Raw genomic sequence first — 15824 nt, 5'->3', positions numbered from 1 at the left:
TTGATATTCTCTGCCCCATCCACAACAATGCTCTACTCTTCCATCATCGTCGCCGCCGCGGCTTTCGCCGGCCTCGCCTCTGCGCAGAACTCGACTGGCAGCTACAACACCCCCATCCCATGCTGCAGCGTCGACCCCGGCACGGTGCCCCAGGACGACAAGCAGGCGTGGTGCAACGCCAACCAGAACACTTGCGTCTCCGCCTGCGGTGGCCAGTCCTCGGTCGCCAGCCAGGGCAACAACTGCAACTCTGTTGGTGTACCCACGGCCACGTGCAATCCTTCCGCTAACACATGCCTAGCAAACGCTTGAGTTCGACTGCAAGTGCAGGAACGAGACTGATATCACCTCTGCGCTGGGGAACTACGAACAGTCCGTCGAGGGCCAGATGTGCCGTTACTGGTACGACCAGTGTGTCACCGCCAGCGGCTCCGACGCTGCTGCCCGGTTCGAGTGCGAGCAGGCCCGTGACGCCGAGTGCGGTACCGAGAAGTTCGACGCCGCCGCCACGTCTTCAGGCGCCGCTTCCTCTGGCAGCCCCTCGGCCACCAACAGCGGCTCTTCTCCAGACAACACCGGCGATGCCGCCGCCAGCGGAGCCTCCTCTACCCCCACCGAGGGTGCTGCCGTCCGCAACGCCATGTACGGCGCACCTGCCCTTGCCGGTGGTCTTTTCGCCCTCTTCGGCTTCGCCTTGTAAGCTGGCAATACTCTAGATGGATTGCGGGCCGGTCCCAGTTGGACGGTAATGAGGATGGATTCGCGTCACGGATACTCGCATGGCGATACCACATATCGGGAGTTACGGCATAGCGTACCCAGCGCTTCGACGTTGGCGTCACATTGCTTGCACTGCTATCTATTTGTTCACGGCGGCTGAGGAGAGATGACGGGAGTTTAGGAGGATACTTAATGCGATGTTATGAAAGGACACACGACTTGTAATACCCAATACTACCAGTACCGCCATTGCGCTGTCTAGTTCTGTTTCAGTGATGCCTTCCCACATGCGCGCATCACATCCACCAACATGTGCCGATGCGGAGGCTTGGTGATTGTGTACATGTGGACGCGTCGCGTCTTCCCCGCATCTTCAACTGCCATGGTTTGCGCAGGGACGTGTAGTCTACCATGGTTGTCAGCTGTAGCGCTAGACCGTCGCCCTATTGGTCAATGCGCAGATCAGCCGGCTCGAAGCTCAAGAACGATAAGCGTTATGCAGTTGAACCCATGCCCACATGACGCACGTCTCCGAAATCGTTCCTAGACCCAACATCAAGTAGACTCTACCGTCGGAGCCGCTCTCTGCTCAGTACTTCACGACGCCTCACCGCCAACAGCCCGCCTGTTGACTAAAGCCCAGCCTTCGGCATCGCCGTATCACAAGCTCACAGTCAGCTCCGAAGCCGAGGCCAGGCGGATACCAAGACAGCAGGTGAAAGCCGCACCCCGAGCAGACGACATTTCCCTACTGACTACATCTAGACATCATAAATACAAGATCGTGGCTGTCTCGAGACTCCTCTTGTTCGCGGCCCACTCACCTACTCACTACGTCACTCCCCATCATCACCTACGCCAAAATCTGCGCAAGCGAGTTGCAGAACCGATCCACGCTCCATACACGACGAATCTTCAGAGAAGACGGTATACCTCGACAAAAATGGCGACTCTCAGTGCTGGACGTAAGCACAAGGTGACGATTGTTGGCTCCGGCAACTGGTATGTGGTTGCATCAGCTCCGGTGCGAGGGGAGATGGCTCCCACGCGCAAGCCATGGACAGCCGCTGAGATCAAGAGCTAACGGCCACAGGGGCACCACCATGGCCAAGCTGGTCGCCGAGAACGTCAGGGAGCATCCGTCGCTGTTCGAAGAGACCGTGCAGATGTGGGTGTTCGAGGAGGACTACACCTTCCCAAAAGAGTCGCCTCACTACAGCGGCTCCGACAAGCCCGAGAAGCTCTCGCAAATCATCAACAAAGTCCACGAGAACGTCAAATACCTCCCCAACATCAAGCTTCCGTCCAACGTCGTCGCCAACCCCGATCTCCCCGACTCTTGCAAGGACTCGACCATGCTCATCTTTGTCCTCCCACATCAGTTCATTGCACGTTCAAGCCAGCAGCTGGTCGGCAAGATTCTGCCATATGCGCGAGCTATCTGCTGTACAAAGGGTGTTGATGTCAGCGAGAAGGGCATTCGACTCATGTCCGAGACCATTGGCATGACGCTCAACATCTATTGCGGTGCCCTATCGGGAGCCAACATCGCTTCCGAGATTGCCCAAGAGAAGTACTCCGAGACGACAGTAGCGTACGACCCGCCACCAATGGACTCGCGCAACCCTACCCCCAGCGGCTCGCCGAGTGCCTCGCAGACTGATCTTACTGCTCATGTTGATCTTATCGACCCCAGTAAGAAGAAACCCAGTAAGCGTTCGGCGCATCTGACTGCTCTCCCCAACGAGTACCCCCCTCTATCGCACGAGAATGTTCGAAAGCTCTTCCATCGCCCTTACTTCCACGTACACATCGTTAACGATGTCGCTGGTGTCTCGCTGGGTGGAGCGCTGAAGAACATCATTGCGCTGGCTGCAGGCTTCGTGGACGGCTTGGGCTGGGGAGACAACGCAAAAGCAGCGGTCATGCGTGTCGGTATCTTGGAGATGGTCAAGTTTGGCAAGGCTTTCTTCGGAGAGAGTGCTCGTACAAGCACCTTCACTGAAGAAAGTTGTGGTGTTGCCGATGTTGTGACCTCGTGCATGGGTGGTCGCAACTTCCGCTGCGCAAAGATGGCCATCGCCCGCGGCAAGACCATTTATGAGATCGAGCAGTCTGAGCTCAACGGTCAAAAGCTCCAGGGCACCAGTACTGCCTATGAGGTCAACGAGTTCTTGAAGGCCGAGGGTATGGAGGACGAGTTCCCACTCTTCACCGCTGTCTACAATATCTTGGAGGGTAACAACAAACCCGAGGATATTCCTCAGCTCATTGAGAAGAAGCCATGACTAGAGGAACCCAGGCTTTAGACGTCCGACACATAGCGGTGGGCTCTTGATTCGATAGACTACATCCAGACTTGAAAGCGAATACCCCTTTAGGTAGAATAGACTCCCCTTGAAATCTCGTCGGATCGTGCATCCCGACGCCAATATACCCACGTACCGTGTGCAATCGCTGCATGGCCATGCAAATGAGCTTGTTGCATTAATTCCCAGCACACCTGCGTTTATAAGCAAACCATCGTACAACACCCGCAGCACCCAAACAGGCAGATTCTGACAGTGGGGACGAGCGTCTGTGTACAAGAATGATCATTTCTGGATATTCGCATACTTCCAAACATATAGAAACTTTATAAGCACTGCATATAGGCGATACGACATGTGCACCCGGCCGCGCTGTTAATGCAACCGACTGACGCATGTACCTCCGAACAGCATCGGACTTTAGAATTGCCTTGGCAGGATCGACGTTTAGTTTGGCGCTTGAGTCCGCGGAGCAGCATCCATGCCAACTACATCATGCCGAACATGGATCACTCCCAGCTACCGATCACTGACTTTGTGGAAGACCGCCTGACTGCAGCCTACACACGCGTCAGGAATGCGAGATGGTCCACCTTACACGAGTGAGCTGTGACTCGTGTTGTGGTAACGATATGCAGGGACACCCACTGAGTGGGTAAAGCGAATGAGATCGTGTGCGGAAGGATTGATTGGTAATGCGAAAAAAACTTAGATCTTCACCCGTTTCAACCGCATCTAGGTTTGCTCATTGTGGGTGCGCTTCGCATCTCTAGCCCTGTCTAGCTTCTCGGCAAGGCACGTCAATCGTTAATCAAATCTCAAAGATGACGACATGGCCTTGCTTTAACTCCGATGCCTCCTGCCTGAGGGTTTGTCAACTTCCCGATTTTTTGGCCTGGTGTCCCCGTTATCTGTAGGACCCCATTGTTTCCCGTCTCTTCAACGGCGGAAGCTTAATATCCGCCGATTGAGCAATTCGTCTGCAAGTAAACCTCGCGACTGCTTCTTCTGCTGAGTCTCTTCACAGCACCTCCACATTCTGTTTTCCCTCTAGTACAGCTGCTTGATACCCAATACATTCCTCATTCACCATGTGGGGTTCCGCCATTCCACCAACAGAACGAGACAATCGACGCAATCCATGGCATGAGGACGACTACCTTCGCGATGGGAGAGAAGAAGTAGTGACACCGGACCACCAGAGCGAGGAGGAGAGTCCAGATCGCGACCGCCTACGACGCGCGGGCACCTGGGGAGAGAAAGACGCAGGAAGACTTGATACACGGGCAGCAGCAGAGGACCTCGAGGTCCTACGAGGAGAGCTTGCGTCTCTTTCAAAGTCGCGTTCCCGCGGCGCGCAATCGCAACGATCGAACCCGCTTTCTAGGACCACAAGTCGACTCAGCAAACGCCAAAGCCAGGGCCAGGGTCATCGTCGAGGATCCATTACACGCGCAGAAGAGGGCACCGGCGATGCAGAAGATGACGAACCGGGAGACATTGTTGCTGCGGAAAAGGAAGACGACTTCGAGCTCGATGAGTTCATGCGGGAGGGACACTTCGAGAAGCGCAAGGACGGTCAATCGGCCAAGAAAGTCGGCGTCATCTACAAGAATCTCACCGTTAAGGGTGTAGGGTCGACTGCTTCCTTCGCGAGGACGCTACCCGACGCGATTCTGGGCACCTTTGGGCCTGATCTTTACCGTATCGTCTCCGGGTTTATCCCGGCGCTGAAGTTAGGGAGACATAAGCAGATGCGGACGCTTATCAACGACTTTTCGGGTGTGGTCAAGGACGGCGAAATGATGCTCGTCTTGGGACGGTGAGCAATACCTCCGTATGAAATGTATGCGTGACAACTTCTGACATAGCTTACTAGGCCCGGATCCGGATGTTCCACCTTCCTGAAGGCTATATCGAACAATCGCGAGTCGTACGCTGCCGTGGAGGGAGATGTATCCTACGGAGGTATTCCAGCCGGCAAGCAGAAGAAGCAATTCCGAGGAGAAGTCAACTACAACCCCGAGGACGACTCGCATATGGCCGATCTCAACGTCTGGCAAACACTCAAGTTTGCCCTCACCAACAAGACGAAGAAGAACGAGAAGCACGAGGTCAGTCTCCCGCGCGAAAAGTCCACGCCAAAAACCTACTAACATGATGAACTACAGATCCCCATCATCCTTGAGGCACTCCTAAAGGTCTTCGGTATATCCCACACCAAATACACCAAAGTAGGGGATGAATACGTCCGTGGCGTCAGTGGAGGCGAACGCAAGCGCGTCTCCATCGCCGAGACTCTCGCCACGAAGAGCACGGTCAACTGCTGGGACAACAGCACCCGCGGCCTTGACGCCAGTACCGCGCTCGACTACGCCAAATCACTTCGTATCATGACTGATATCAGCAACCGGACGACGCTAGTGACGCTTTACCAAGCTGGTGAACAGATCTACGAGGTCATGGACAAGGTCATGGTTATTGATGCTGGACGCTGCATCTACCAGGGGCCGGCGGGCGAGGCGAAGCAGTACTTTCAGGACCTGGGGTTCAAGTGCCCGGAACGCCAGACGACGGCTGACTTTTTGACGGCGGTTACTGATCCTACTGAACGTCAGTTTCGTGAAGGTTTTGAAGACAAAGCACCGAAGACGTCGGAGGAGCTTGAGAAAGCTTTCAGGGAGAGTGAGGCTTACAAGAAGGTTTTGAGAGAGATCTCTGAATACGAAACTGAGCTAGAGAACAGCGGCTATGTAGACGCCAAGGAGTTCGAGGGTGCCGTACGGGAAAGTAAGAGTAAGACGGTCCGCAAGAAGAGTCCATACACCGTCTCTTTCATCCGCCAAGTATTGGCTTGCACTCAACGCGAGTTCTGGCTCACATGGGGTGACCAGACTACGCTGTATACCAAGTTCTGTAAGTTGCGCCAACGCGATGAGGGAGAGGTATTTGTCACCTTTCCAGATTTCAAACGTCTTTTGAAACTGGTGCGAGGACCTACTTGCTTACTCGTCGCTCTTACCATCTCGCGATAATCTACTAACGTCTTGGTCAAGTCATCATCATCTCCAACGGTCTCATCGTCGGTTCCCTATTCTACGGTCAAGCTCTCGACACCTCTGGTGCTTTCTCACGAGGCGGCTCTGGTTTCTTCTCCATTCTCTTCCTCGGGTGGCTCCAGCTTTCGGAGCTGATGAAGGCGGTCTCTGGTCGCAATGTTGTGAAGAGACATGAGGACTATGCCTTCTATCGCCCTAGTGCTGTCGCCATTGCGCGTGTGGTGCAAGACTTCCCGCTGCTACTGGCACAGGTCATCCCGTTCTGTAAGTCATTTCTTCCCGAAGCCCATATGGGATGCATGCGCCTGAAGAAGTTTGCTAACAATTTCAGCCATCATCATGTACTTCATGACCGGTCTGGACGTGGACGTGTCCAAGTTCTTCATCTACTTCCTGTTCATCTACATCACGACCTTTTGTGTTACAAGTCTCTACCGAATGTTCGCTGCTCTCTCGCCTACCATCGATGACGCTGTTCGGTTTGCCGGTATCGCACTCAACCTCCTGATTATCTACACGGGTTACGTCATCCCGAAGCCACAGCTTCTGACGGACTATGTCTGGTTTGGATGGATATACTGGATCAATCCGGTTGCTTACTCTTTCGAATCGGTGCTCGCAAACGAATTTTCCGATCGTATCATGGAGTGCGCTCCCAGCCAACTGGTACCACAAGGACCAGGTGTCGATCCCGCCTATCAGGGTTGTAGTCTGACTGGTGCACCGCCGAATTCGAGGACCGTGCCCGGCTCAGACTACCTCCAGGTGTCCTTCAACTACTCGAGGTCGAACCTCTGGCGCAACTTCGGTGTCGTGATAGCCTTCACGGTGCTATATCTTTTGGTAACGGTGATCGCAACCGAAACGGTATCCTTCGCGCAGTCAGGTGGCGGTGCACTGGTCTTCGCCAAGAACAAGCGAGCCAAGCAAGCTGTTAAGGAAGAGGCTCCTCTTGATGAGGAAAAGGTGGTCGCTGGCGAGTCTACCGCGAGCTCAGACACCGCTGCTCACCAAGAGGAGGAGGCGCTGGACTCGATTTCGAGCAGCGAAAGCGTCTTTACCTGGAAGGATGTCGAATACACTGTCCCATATCAGGGAGGTGAGCGCAAGCTTCTGAACAAGGTCAACGGATACGCAAAGCCTGGTGTTATGATCGCCCTTGTCGGCGCCTCTGGTGCCGGTAAGTCCACCTTACTCAACACACTATCGCAACGACAATCTACCGGTGTTGTCTCGGGTGAGTTCCTGGTGGATGGCAAGGATCTCGGCAAGGCTTTCCAACGAGGAACTGGGTTCTGCGAGCAGATGGATCTCCACGACGGTACTGCTACAATCCGCGAAGCTCTCGAGTTCTCCGCCATTCTGCGCCAGGATAAGAAGACTCCTAGGAAGGAGAAGCTCGATTACGTCAACAAAATCATCGACCTGCTCGAACTGCAAGACATTCAGGATGCACTTGTTTCCAGCCTGGGTGTTGAGCAAAAGAAGCGCCTCACGATCGGTGTCGAACTCGCTGCAAAGCCTTCGCTGCTACTGTTCCTTGACGAGCCGACGAGTGGTCTCGACAGCAACTCGGCGTACTCCATCGTTCAGTTCCTCAAGAAGCTCGCCCAGGCAGGCCAGGCTATTGTCTGCACCATTCACCAGCCCAGCAGTGTCTTGATTCAGCAATTCGACATGATTCTGGCCCTCAATCCCGGTGGCAACACGTTCTACTTCGGTCCCGTAGGCGAGAACGGAACCGACGTCATCAAGTACTTTGGAGACCGTGGCGTACAGTGTCCGCCTAGTAAAAACGTGGCAGAGTTCATTCTGGAGACTGCAGCGAAACCTGTCAAGCGCAAAGACGGCAGTAAAATCAACTGGAATGAAGAATGGCTCAATTCCGACAATAACAAGCAGATGCTCCAGGAAATCGATCGCATCAAGGCCGACCGCAGCAAGACAGTCTCCAATCAGAACCAAGAAGGAGCAGAAGAGGAATCCGAGTTCGCGGCCAGTGTCTGGGAGCAGACCACCATGCTTACCAAGCGCACCTTCATCCAGTACTGGCGTGATCCGTCGTACCTCTACGGCAAGCTCTTCGTCGCAGTGATCATTGGCATATTCAACGGCTTCACGTTCTGGCAACTCGGCAACTCCATCGGCGACCTGCAAAACCGCATGTTCACCGCGTTCCTCATCATTCTCATCCCACCCACCATCGTCAACGCCGTCGTACCCAAATTCTACCAAAACATGGCACTATGGCAAGCTCGCGAACTTCCATCTCGAATTTACGGCTGGGTGGCTTTCACCACTGCGCAGGTGGTGGCTGAGATTCCTATTGCCATTGTGTCGAGTGTGCTGTATTGGATTCTGTGGTACTTCCCTACTGGACTACCCACTGACAGCTCAACGTCGGGATACGTCTTCTTGATGACCATGCTGTTCTTCCTGTTCATTTCCAGCTGGGGTCAGTGGATTTGTGCGTTTGCGCCGAGCTTTACGGTCATTTCGAATGTTTTGCCTTTCTTCTTCGTCATGTTCGGTCTGTTTAATGGTGTTGTACGGCCGTACGACATGATGCCCGTCTTCTGGAAGTACTGGATGTTCTGGATAAACCCTTCAACGTACTGGATTGGCGGTGTTCTCGCTGCTACTTTGAACGGTATACCGGTTGAATGTCAGGAGAGCGAGACCGCCATCTTCGACGCACCACCAGGCCAGACCTGTTCCTCCTATGCCGGCGCTTTTGCTTCAGCTTCTCCAGGATACCTCCTCAATCCCGACGCCACGACTGGTTGCCAATACTGCCCATACTCCGTGGGTAACGACTACCTTGCTACTATCCATATCAAAGCAAGCGACAAATGGCGCAACTTCGGTATCTTCCTTGCCTTTTGCATTAGCAACTGGGCGCTTGTTTACTTCTTCGTTTGGAGCATCAGAATTAAGGGGTGGAGCTTTGGTTTCGGGGCTGTCTTTGGAGGCCTGGGCAAGGGTGTTAGTAAGATCAAGGGCATGCTAAGTGGGAAGAAGAAGAGTGAAGACAAGGCCTAATAAGTACCGTAATTCGTGTGAGAGCGGGGAATAGAGAGATGTCAGAAGCCTATCTAGAATATAATGTTCACGTTTTGGCAAAGTTACATCTCAAGCCATCTTATGAAGAAGCCTCTTTAATCGCCAGTATTGCGTCGGTTTGTGCATGCCATCTCATAGATGTATGCATCCAACAAAGCCGCAAAACCCAAGTCAACATGTCCTATGATACTGAGCGCAACGCATGCAACTGCAGGTTTGTTAAACAGCAGGCTATCATACAACAGATGAATGCAGTGGACTACTAGGCCCACCTTTACGAATGCCACACCATACTTGCTTTCTGCATCTATGTTTTCGGGAACAGTATCCAGGAACTTGTATCCACTTAACCCAACAGCACCACACTCAACCATCATCCTTGCAATATTGGTGGAGATTTCAGCAGGATCATTGCCGTTCTCCCGATTGCTGCTCTCAAAGGCTCCGCGGCTTGCAGTCGGAGTGGAAGACGTCTACTTCTAACGACTTAAGCCGCAGGACGGCAATGTTGACAGCGAGAATCGGGTTATTATACTCATATTACTAAAACGCGATCGTAGACATCAACGGCCCACCCTTTTCTTCGCAGACATCGATCTCGGTTAGAAGATTATCGCCACTTGAGGCTCGAACGGCGCGTGGAGATGGTGTGCATTTGGTGCACAGGTTCGGTGCTGCGGGCGGTCCGGCACGGTAGCCATGCGGCTAAGAAGCTAGAGGACAGCTAAATCGTCATTAAGGATGCGAAGGATGTAAAGGACGCGAACTTGTTCACATCGCATACACACTAAAAGCGACTATAACGGGTGTCCCGTTCCGACTTGGCAGGGCGTAACTTACTATATATCTTGGCGTTTGGCCTTACACATTCACTCGTCTTTGCACCGAATCAACATCCAGAAGCAACCATGGACGACCGCTATTACACGAACCAAACGCTTTTAGTCAGCACCTAGGCGACATGTGGCAAATGGTATGGGCATCGTGAAGGGCTATTGAGAACGGAAGCGAACACCACGAAGGATTTCCCAATAGAATCTGCAGGTTAGCGCATCATAGGCATGATAATGGACGGAAATTAGATGAAGGGCATGCTACGAGAATGTGTATTTAAAGCCTTCAAGCTCTCACATTTCTTCTCAGTATCCTCATCAGCATTGCCTTCACTCAAGGCAAGCACTATCTTCCCATCAGTTCAACAGACTGGATTACACTTTCCAATATGCTTGCCAAACTCGCTACTCTTTTGACCGTCATTGGCGTATCCAGCGTACAAGCGCAGCTGGTTTACGAATGCGACTCATACACGGAGCCAAATTATGATTCTTGTAAGTAACCGCCTGGCGTTACACGACTCTCAACTAATCGAGTTTTAGGCGACAGAATCATAGCTAACATTGACTGGACGGAAAGCCCTTACAATGGTGGCCGTCCAATTAGAGATGGGGCCTGCAACATCTTCTCTGATCCGACGTTTTCGGACGGACAGGACGCAAACTGCGTCATCGCTGTATGCAACACCCGCGGCGATGGCCAGGACTCGTACTTGAATGTCATCAGCGGCCCGACATACTATCGCTTGATCAAGCAGTGGTGTGAGCCTCAGGGGTCTGGCGGTCGGGCCCCAGGCCCTGCTCAGATAGAGGCAGGTTCAAACCAATACGTCGAAGCCGGCGCCGTCCCAGCAAGTTTCGCTAGACGCAGCTCCATCCGCACCACGACTCGCTCTGCTAAGCCGCAACTAAGAGTTGACTCGAAGACGATAGAGGAGATGGAGGTTTTCTGGGAGACGGTGAGGAACGAAACCATCCAGCGTCAATCCGAGCCTACTATCCAGAAGAGAGTGAGTGTCCAGTCCATCCTTGCCCCTGTTTACCAATCTTACTGCCTTTTTCTAACACGATCCGACAATAGCAAGAAGAAGTGCTTGTCCTCGGTCTTTCCAAGTCCGTTACTCGACCCGGCGTCAGCAACCGGATGAGCGGCATCACCTCACCTGGCGTATCCACCGAGTGGTCGACTACAGAAGGCTTTTCCACGAGCGTCGGCGTGAGTGCCGAATTAAGCGTCGGCTTCTTTGACATCTTCACTGCATCCGTTGGCATCGACGTATCTATGGAATTTAGTCAGGAGTACACCCGGACGATTGAGTTTGATCCAAGCAAGTCGTGCAGTACTTCACAGGAGGCCTTTATGGTCTTCTTGCCGCACTTCGATCACTACGTTGTCGCGGACGAGAACGGCAACCAGTACGATATCTGGATTCCCGTAGAAGGAGGCGATGTCGCAGTCCAGTGTCTTGGCTAGATGAACATGGGGATGATTGTTAGTCGTAGGGCGGCGAATCCGGTGGCGGGATATATACTCTGCACGCTTTTTGTAGTATAGCTAGACCTTGTTGCACTTTCAACAATTGCTAAGGTCTTCTCGATGGATATGTAGGTAGGCTAAATAGAGGCGCCATGGCCACTTCCTTGTGTCGCAAAGGCAGTGCTCAATCATCTCTCTATTTTGCTTATTCTCGAATAATTTCTCATAGGCTTTCTTACTGAATTTATATCGCAGTAACTCTATCCAACGTCAGTTCCACATCTTGAACAACAAAACTGCATCTCAACTGACCCATGAGGTATTTGCTGTAATCCGCGGATAACTACATCAGCATTACAGCCGCGTCTAAAGCAATACAAAGACGTCAAAGTTTTTTGCCGCCCTTTATTACGTACACAAATATATGTATTGACTCATCCTCGGTACTGACCTCGGTACCTCAAATTGTTGGATGAGGTCGCCAGGTTTTAGATTACGGAAGCTATGGCTGGCTCACCGCTGCGGATATCGAGTCTTCTAGTGGATACGAACCAAGGGATAGTGATCACAGCCACCGCGCGCTACGTAAGCCAAGGCGATATAAAAGGCAACATCCTAGAGAAAAAAAGAACTTCGCAACTCCTACAGAACAGGTCAGTCATCCTTCACACCTTGTTTTTTTTGTATGAACGCTAAATTTGAAGGGGGTCTCAGAGGGCCACATTTGTGTGTTGGTGTTAGCACCACACGTAGCTCCCCGACGGGTCAACTATCGGGCTGCATTATGCAGTCAGCTAACCGTGAAAGTTTCTTTCATCTCAGACTTGTTGAGATAAAGAAAAGACATTGGCTTACTTCGAGAGCAGGAGGAAGCGAGCTTCCAACTTCGCACCTTGCGTTTTGGTGTTCGACTTCCCGAGGTCGAGAGGGTGCGCGCTTGATGAGAGGAAGGCCATTCGATACGACCGATGATGAAGCAGCCTGGCCGGAACTTTCGTACCATTGTGTGCGTTGTTCTCGGTAAGAGAGAGGGAAGGCAGGTGCTGAGGTCACTTTGAGGGCAGGCAGGAGGGGCGGTGATGAAGCAGTCGCAGTCGTGTTCCCCACGCTACACGCTGGGGTTCGCGAACCAGCAGCGCAAAGCTCTGAGACCCCAAACAACAAGTCAGTTCCACACTGCAGTATGGATAATATGAGGCAGCAGGCAAAATATAGGAGGTCCCTGTGATATGTTTCAAACAGGAGACATTTCAAACTGTATTGTTCTACCGCATGATCAACGCCGCGCAATGCTGTGAGAATTGTCTATACTGGCTGAGCCCACCACCCTAAAGCTGCACCTGAAACTTCGGGTTCGTCCTGATCCTCTCACCATAGTACTTGAATAGAATCGGCACCGGGATAAACGCCACCGAGATGAACCCAAGTAGAGAATTTCCCCACCCCAACCCCAAAGCATCATACATGTTTAGTCCAGCGAGCGGCAGAAAGGCACCGAACATGGAGCGGAGAACGGTATTCGCTGCGATAGCAGACGCAGCGTGGACAGTGAACGCATCAACGAGGTAGGTTTGAATAGTCATCATAGCCGTCAGATTACCCAGACCGATGAACGAGGTAAAGATGATAGGGACGATCCAGTGGACTTTGTAGTATGTCGTCCATCCGTATACGAAGACACCGACGGGGAGCCCAATGGCACCGGGTAGGGTAAGGATAAGCGGAAGGCGGTGTTCAGGCTTGACGTTTCCTTTGGCCTTTTGCTTGACGATGATCTTGTCGGATAGGATACCGAGGGCTACCATACCAATGAACATGCCTACACCAACACCGATGTAGGATAGTCCGACTGCGCCGGAGGAAAAGTGGTATTGGCCCTCAAAAACAAACGTGACGGTCGTGAAGAACAGATACAGGATACCGTAGTTGACAGCGACGTAGAGGGACATGAGACCGACAATGGGAGAAAGGAAGAGCATCTTCATCGGGCGCACAATAGCACGAATAAAAATCTCCCTCGGCGGCAGATCCTGAGCAAGTTTCGATCTCAGATTCTCGTTCCCAGTTTCTTTCCGAAGGGCCTTTGTCTTGCGAGCAAGAAGAGTAGGATGGTAGGATTCGCGGCCAACGAAAAAGAGCATGACGCCGAAGACGCCGCCGAAGATGGCGAGGATCCAGAAGACCCAGCGCCAGGATTGGTTCTCCACGAGGAAACCTCCGCATACAGGTCCGATGACAGGACCTAGAAGTGGTCCGACTGCCCACACGGCCATTGCACCAGCTCTTTGTTCAGGAGGAAACATGTCGGCGATTGTGCCGCCTCCGATAGTCAAGGGCGCGGCTCCGGCACACCCCGCTAGAAAACGGAAGCCCACTAACATGCCCATGGAATTGGATAACGCGCAGGCGATGTTGAAGACAACGAAGAGTGCGTTGCAGATGTTATACAGATGCATGCGTCCGTAGAGTTCAGACATGGGCGCGATGATCAGAGGTCCAATGGCGAACCCCAAGATGTACACTGAGACGACGAACGAGGCCATTATGTTGGAGGTTTCGTTGAAGGCACGAAGGACCTGGGGGACGCCGGGTGCGAAGAAGGAGGATGCGAGGGGAGTGATGAGGGTACAGGCACCCAGTGCGGAGATGATACCCCATTTCTTTTTCGCCGTCCAGTTTTGAGGGTTGGCGGGATCATTTGGCCCGTCCCAGTCGACGATGTTGGCGTCCCGTTCTTGTTCTGGTGGGGCGATGCTAGACATTGTTCGCTCGTCTGTGTGTGTTGAATGGGCATGGCTGTCGATGCCCTTCTCTGGGTCCTTGGAGAATGAATCCTCAGGTAGTCTGCTGTCTGCATCATGGCCTTGTTCGTATGCTTCTTTGGTAGGTCCGTTAGGCAGATCTTGCGCATCCCGCGCGGGGTTTGGTAATGACGATGGCGTCGCCATTGTGGACGTTGAATATGGAGTGAACTGAAGGAGGAGTCGTTAGCATGTATTGGACACCGTGACGCATCTTCGCCCCTTCCGTGCCGTACGCACTGATGTGGCGTACTCGTGTTAGATTACTGCGTACATTGGCAGCCAGGAAAGAGAAGCAAGTCTTACCGAGTATACGGTATTACTGAGACAGTCGACTGGGAATAACCGCAAGAACGGAATACAAATCGAACAGTTTGTTGATCGACAGTCCGGAAGTCAAACTATCAGCACAAAGCGTTCTAGGCAGATATGGAAAGTAGAAAGAAGTGATGCCTCGTCTAAAGTGAACAGTAACAAAGGCTTACGTCGCAATCACGGACACAGAAATCTACGACCCTCCGCACGCGAAAGGGCTGCATGCCTAGACCTATGATGCGAGGGCGCAAAGCGGCAGGCGGCGTATGCAGCGTATTCACCCTATCTCCACACCCTACACGGCGTTATGTCCGCGGATAGGCTAAACTGTTCAGAGCCATGGACAACGGATCGACGGCATTGTAGGATTCTGCACCAATAATATGGCGGGCGCGGGAGACGGTAGCCAGAGCATGGGGAGGCTTTGTCAAAGCTTGTTGGTTGGCCTGGCGAGCTTGACAGCGCCCGCGAAATGGTGCCATCTCCCGAGCGTCGCTTGGCTGTAGGTGCGCGCGGAGGGTCGGATGGTCATCTCGGAGCTGGCGGGGCTTGGAGCAGTACTGTATTACTTTTGTAACACGAATTCCGTTCTTCGCAGAGACCAAGGCCCTTGACCTGGTTTCAGGCATTCGGGGTTGGGTCCGTCGCGCGTGTTCGTGCTACCACATTCGTCCGACGCGTGTGCCGCGGACCTGGTATGTAGTTTGGTTCCACGTCGAGCTCAGAGCGACGTTGCTATGGATCGTAAAACTAGTAGTAGCAATTTAGGCCTCTAGATGTGGTACCCGACGAAGCGAGTCGAGATGAGAGTACCGATGGCATTTGGTTAGTAGTACGCCGCCTTAGGAAGGCGACACAAAACACGTCTGACCTCGATATTGTCGTAAAACGCCCTGCAGCTGCATCGTTTGCCGTTCTGGGTATGCCTCTTGAGGTTTCTTGACAACGCGCAGATGTGAGCATAGGACGCAACGTCCGTCGACCGATCCACTATCACACGCAGAGAGTGAGGTCCCACTTGTCCCCAGAGTACGTGTCTTCCGCTGTCATCCGACCCATTCTGCAGATCTGTTGTATGGGAACCGCTGGTAATAGCTCTTTCGGTTCGAGCGTGTCTGCGAGGGCTAGCTATTAAGGGTATTCTCATCGGTCGAGATTCGCATGCACCACTCGCGACTGTAAGTCTCTTCAAGTAAGAGCAGCGTAATGGGCACAGGTTGGCGTGTTATGGCCGCCACGCTTTGAAA

At 52.9% G+C, this 15824-nt stretch overlaps 5 protein-coding genes across 5 annotated transcripts; 4 read left to right on the top strand and 1 right to left on the bottom strand.

The window, feature by feature from the left end:
* Positions 1-27: 27 nt before the first annotated feature.
* Positions 28-700, top strand: J4E84_003785 (uncharacterized protein; the record flags this gene model as incomplete). The annotated part of the gene is made up of 2 exons (XM_049386394.1): positions 28-252; positions 302-700. The coding sequence occupies 2 exons, from the start codon at positions 28-30 to the stop codon at positions 698-700; spliced, it is 624 nt and encodes a 207-aa protein (XP_049246243.1).
* Positions 701-1663: 963 nt separating this feature from the next.
* Positions 1664-3008, top strand: J4E84_003784 (Glycerol-3-phosphate dehydrogenase [NAD(+)]; the record flags this gene model as incomplete). The annotated part of the gene is made up of 2 exons (XM_049386393.1): positions 1664-1722; positions 1814-3008. The coding sequence occupies 2 exons, from the start codon at positions 1664-1666 to the stop codon at positions 3006-3008; spliced, it is 1254 nt and encodes a 417-aa protein (XP_049246242.1).
* Positions 3009-4120: 1112 nt separating this feature from the next.
* J4E84_003783 (uncharacterized protein) lies at positions 4121-9130 on the top strand (the record flags this gene model as incomplete). The annotated part of the gene is made up of 5 exons (XM_049386392.1): positions 4121-4851; positions 4909-5143; positions 5201-5945; positions 6086-6352; positions 6420-9130. 5 exons carry the CDS (start codon positions 4121-4123, stop codon positions 9128-9130), a joined length of 4689 nt encoding a protein of 1562 aa, XP_049246241.1.
* A 1243-nt stretch (positions 9131-10373) lies between these two features.
* J4E84_003782 (uncharacterized protein) lies at positions 10374-11458 on the top strand (the record flags this gene model as incomplete). The annotated part of the gene is made up of 3 exons (XM_049386391.1): positions 10374-10479; positions 10528-10994; positions 11066-11458. 3 exons carry the CDS (start codon positions 10374-10376, stop codon positions 11456-11458), a joined length of 966 nt encoding a protein of 321 aa, XP_049246240.1.
* A 1331-nt stretch (positions 11459-12789) lies between these two features.
* J4E84_003781 (uncharacterized protein) lies at positions 12790-14409 on the bottom strand (the record flags this gene model as incomplete). Its single annotated transcript, XM_049386390.1, has 1 exon — positions 12790-14409. One exon carries the CDS (start codon positions 14407-14409, stop codon positions 12790-12792), a length of 1620 nt encoding a protein of 539 aa, XP_049246239.1.
* Positions 14410-15824: the final 1415 nt, after the last annotated feature.

This window comes from Alternaria hordeiaustralica (assembly GCF_023758085.1).
Source record: "Alternaria hordeiaustralica strain BMP 2776 chromosome Unknown scaffold_5, whole genome shotgun sequence".
NCBI lineage: Eukaryota > Fungi > Ascomycota > Dothideomycetes > Pleosporales > Pleosporaceae > Alternaria > Alternaria hordeiaustralica.
This window is presented reverse-complemented; position numbering and strand designations above follow the sequence as displayed.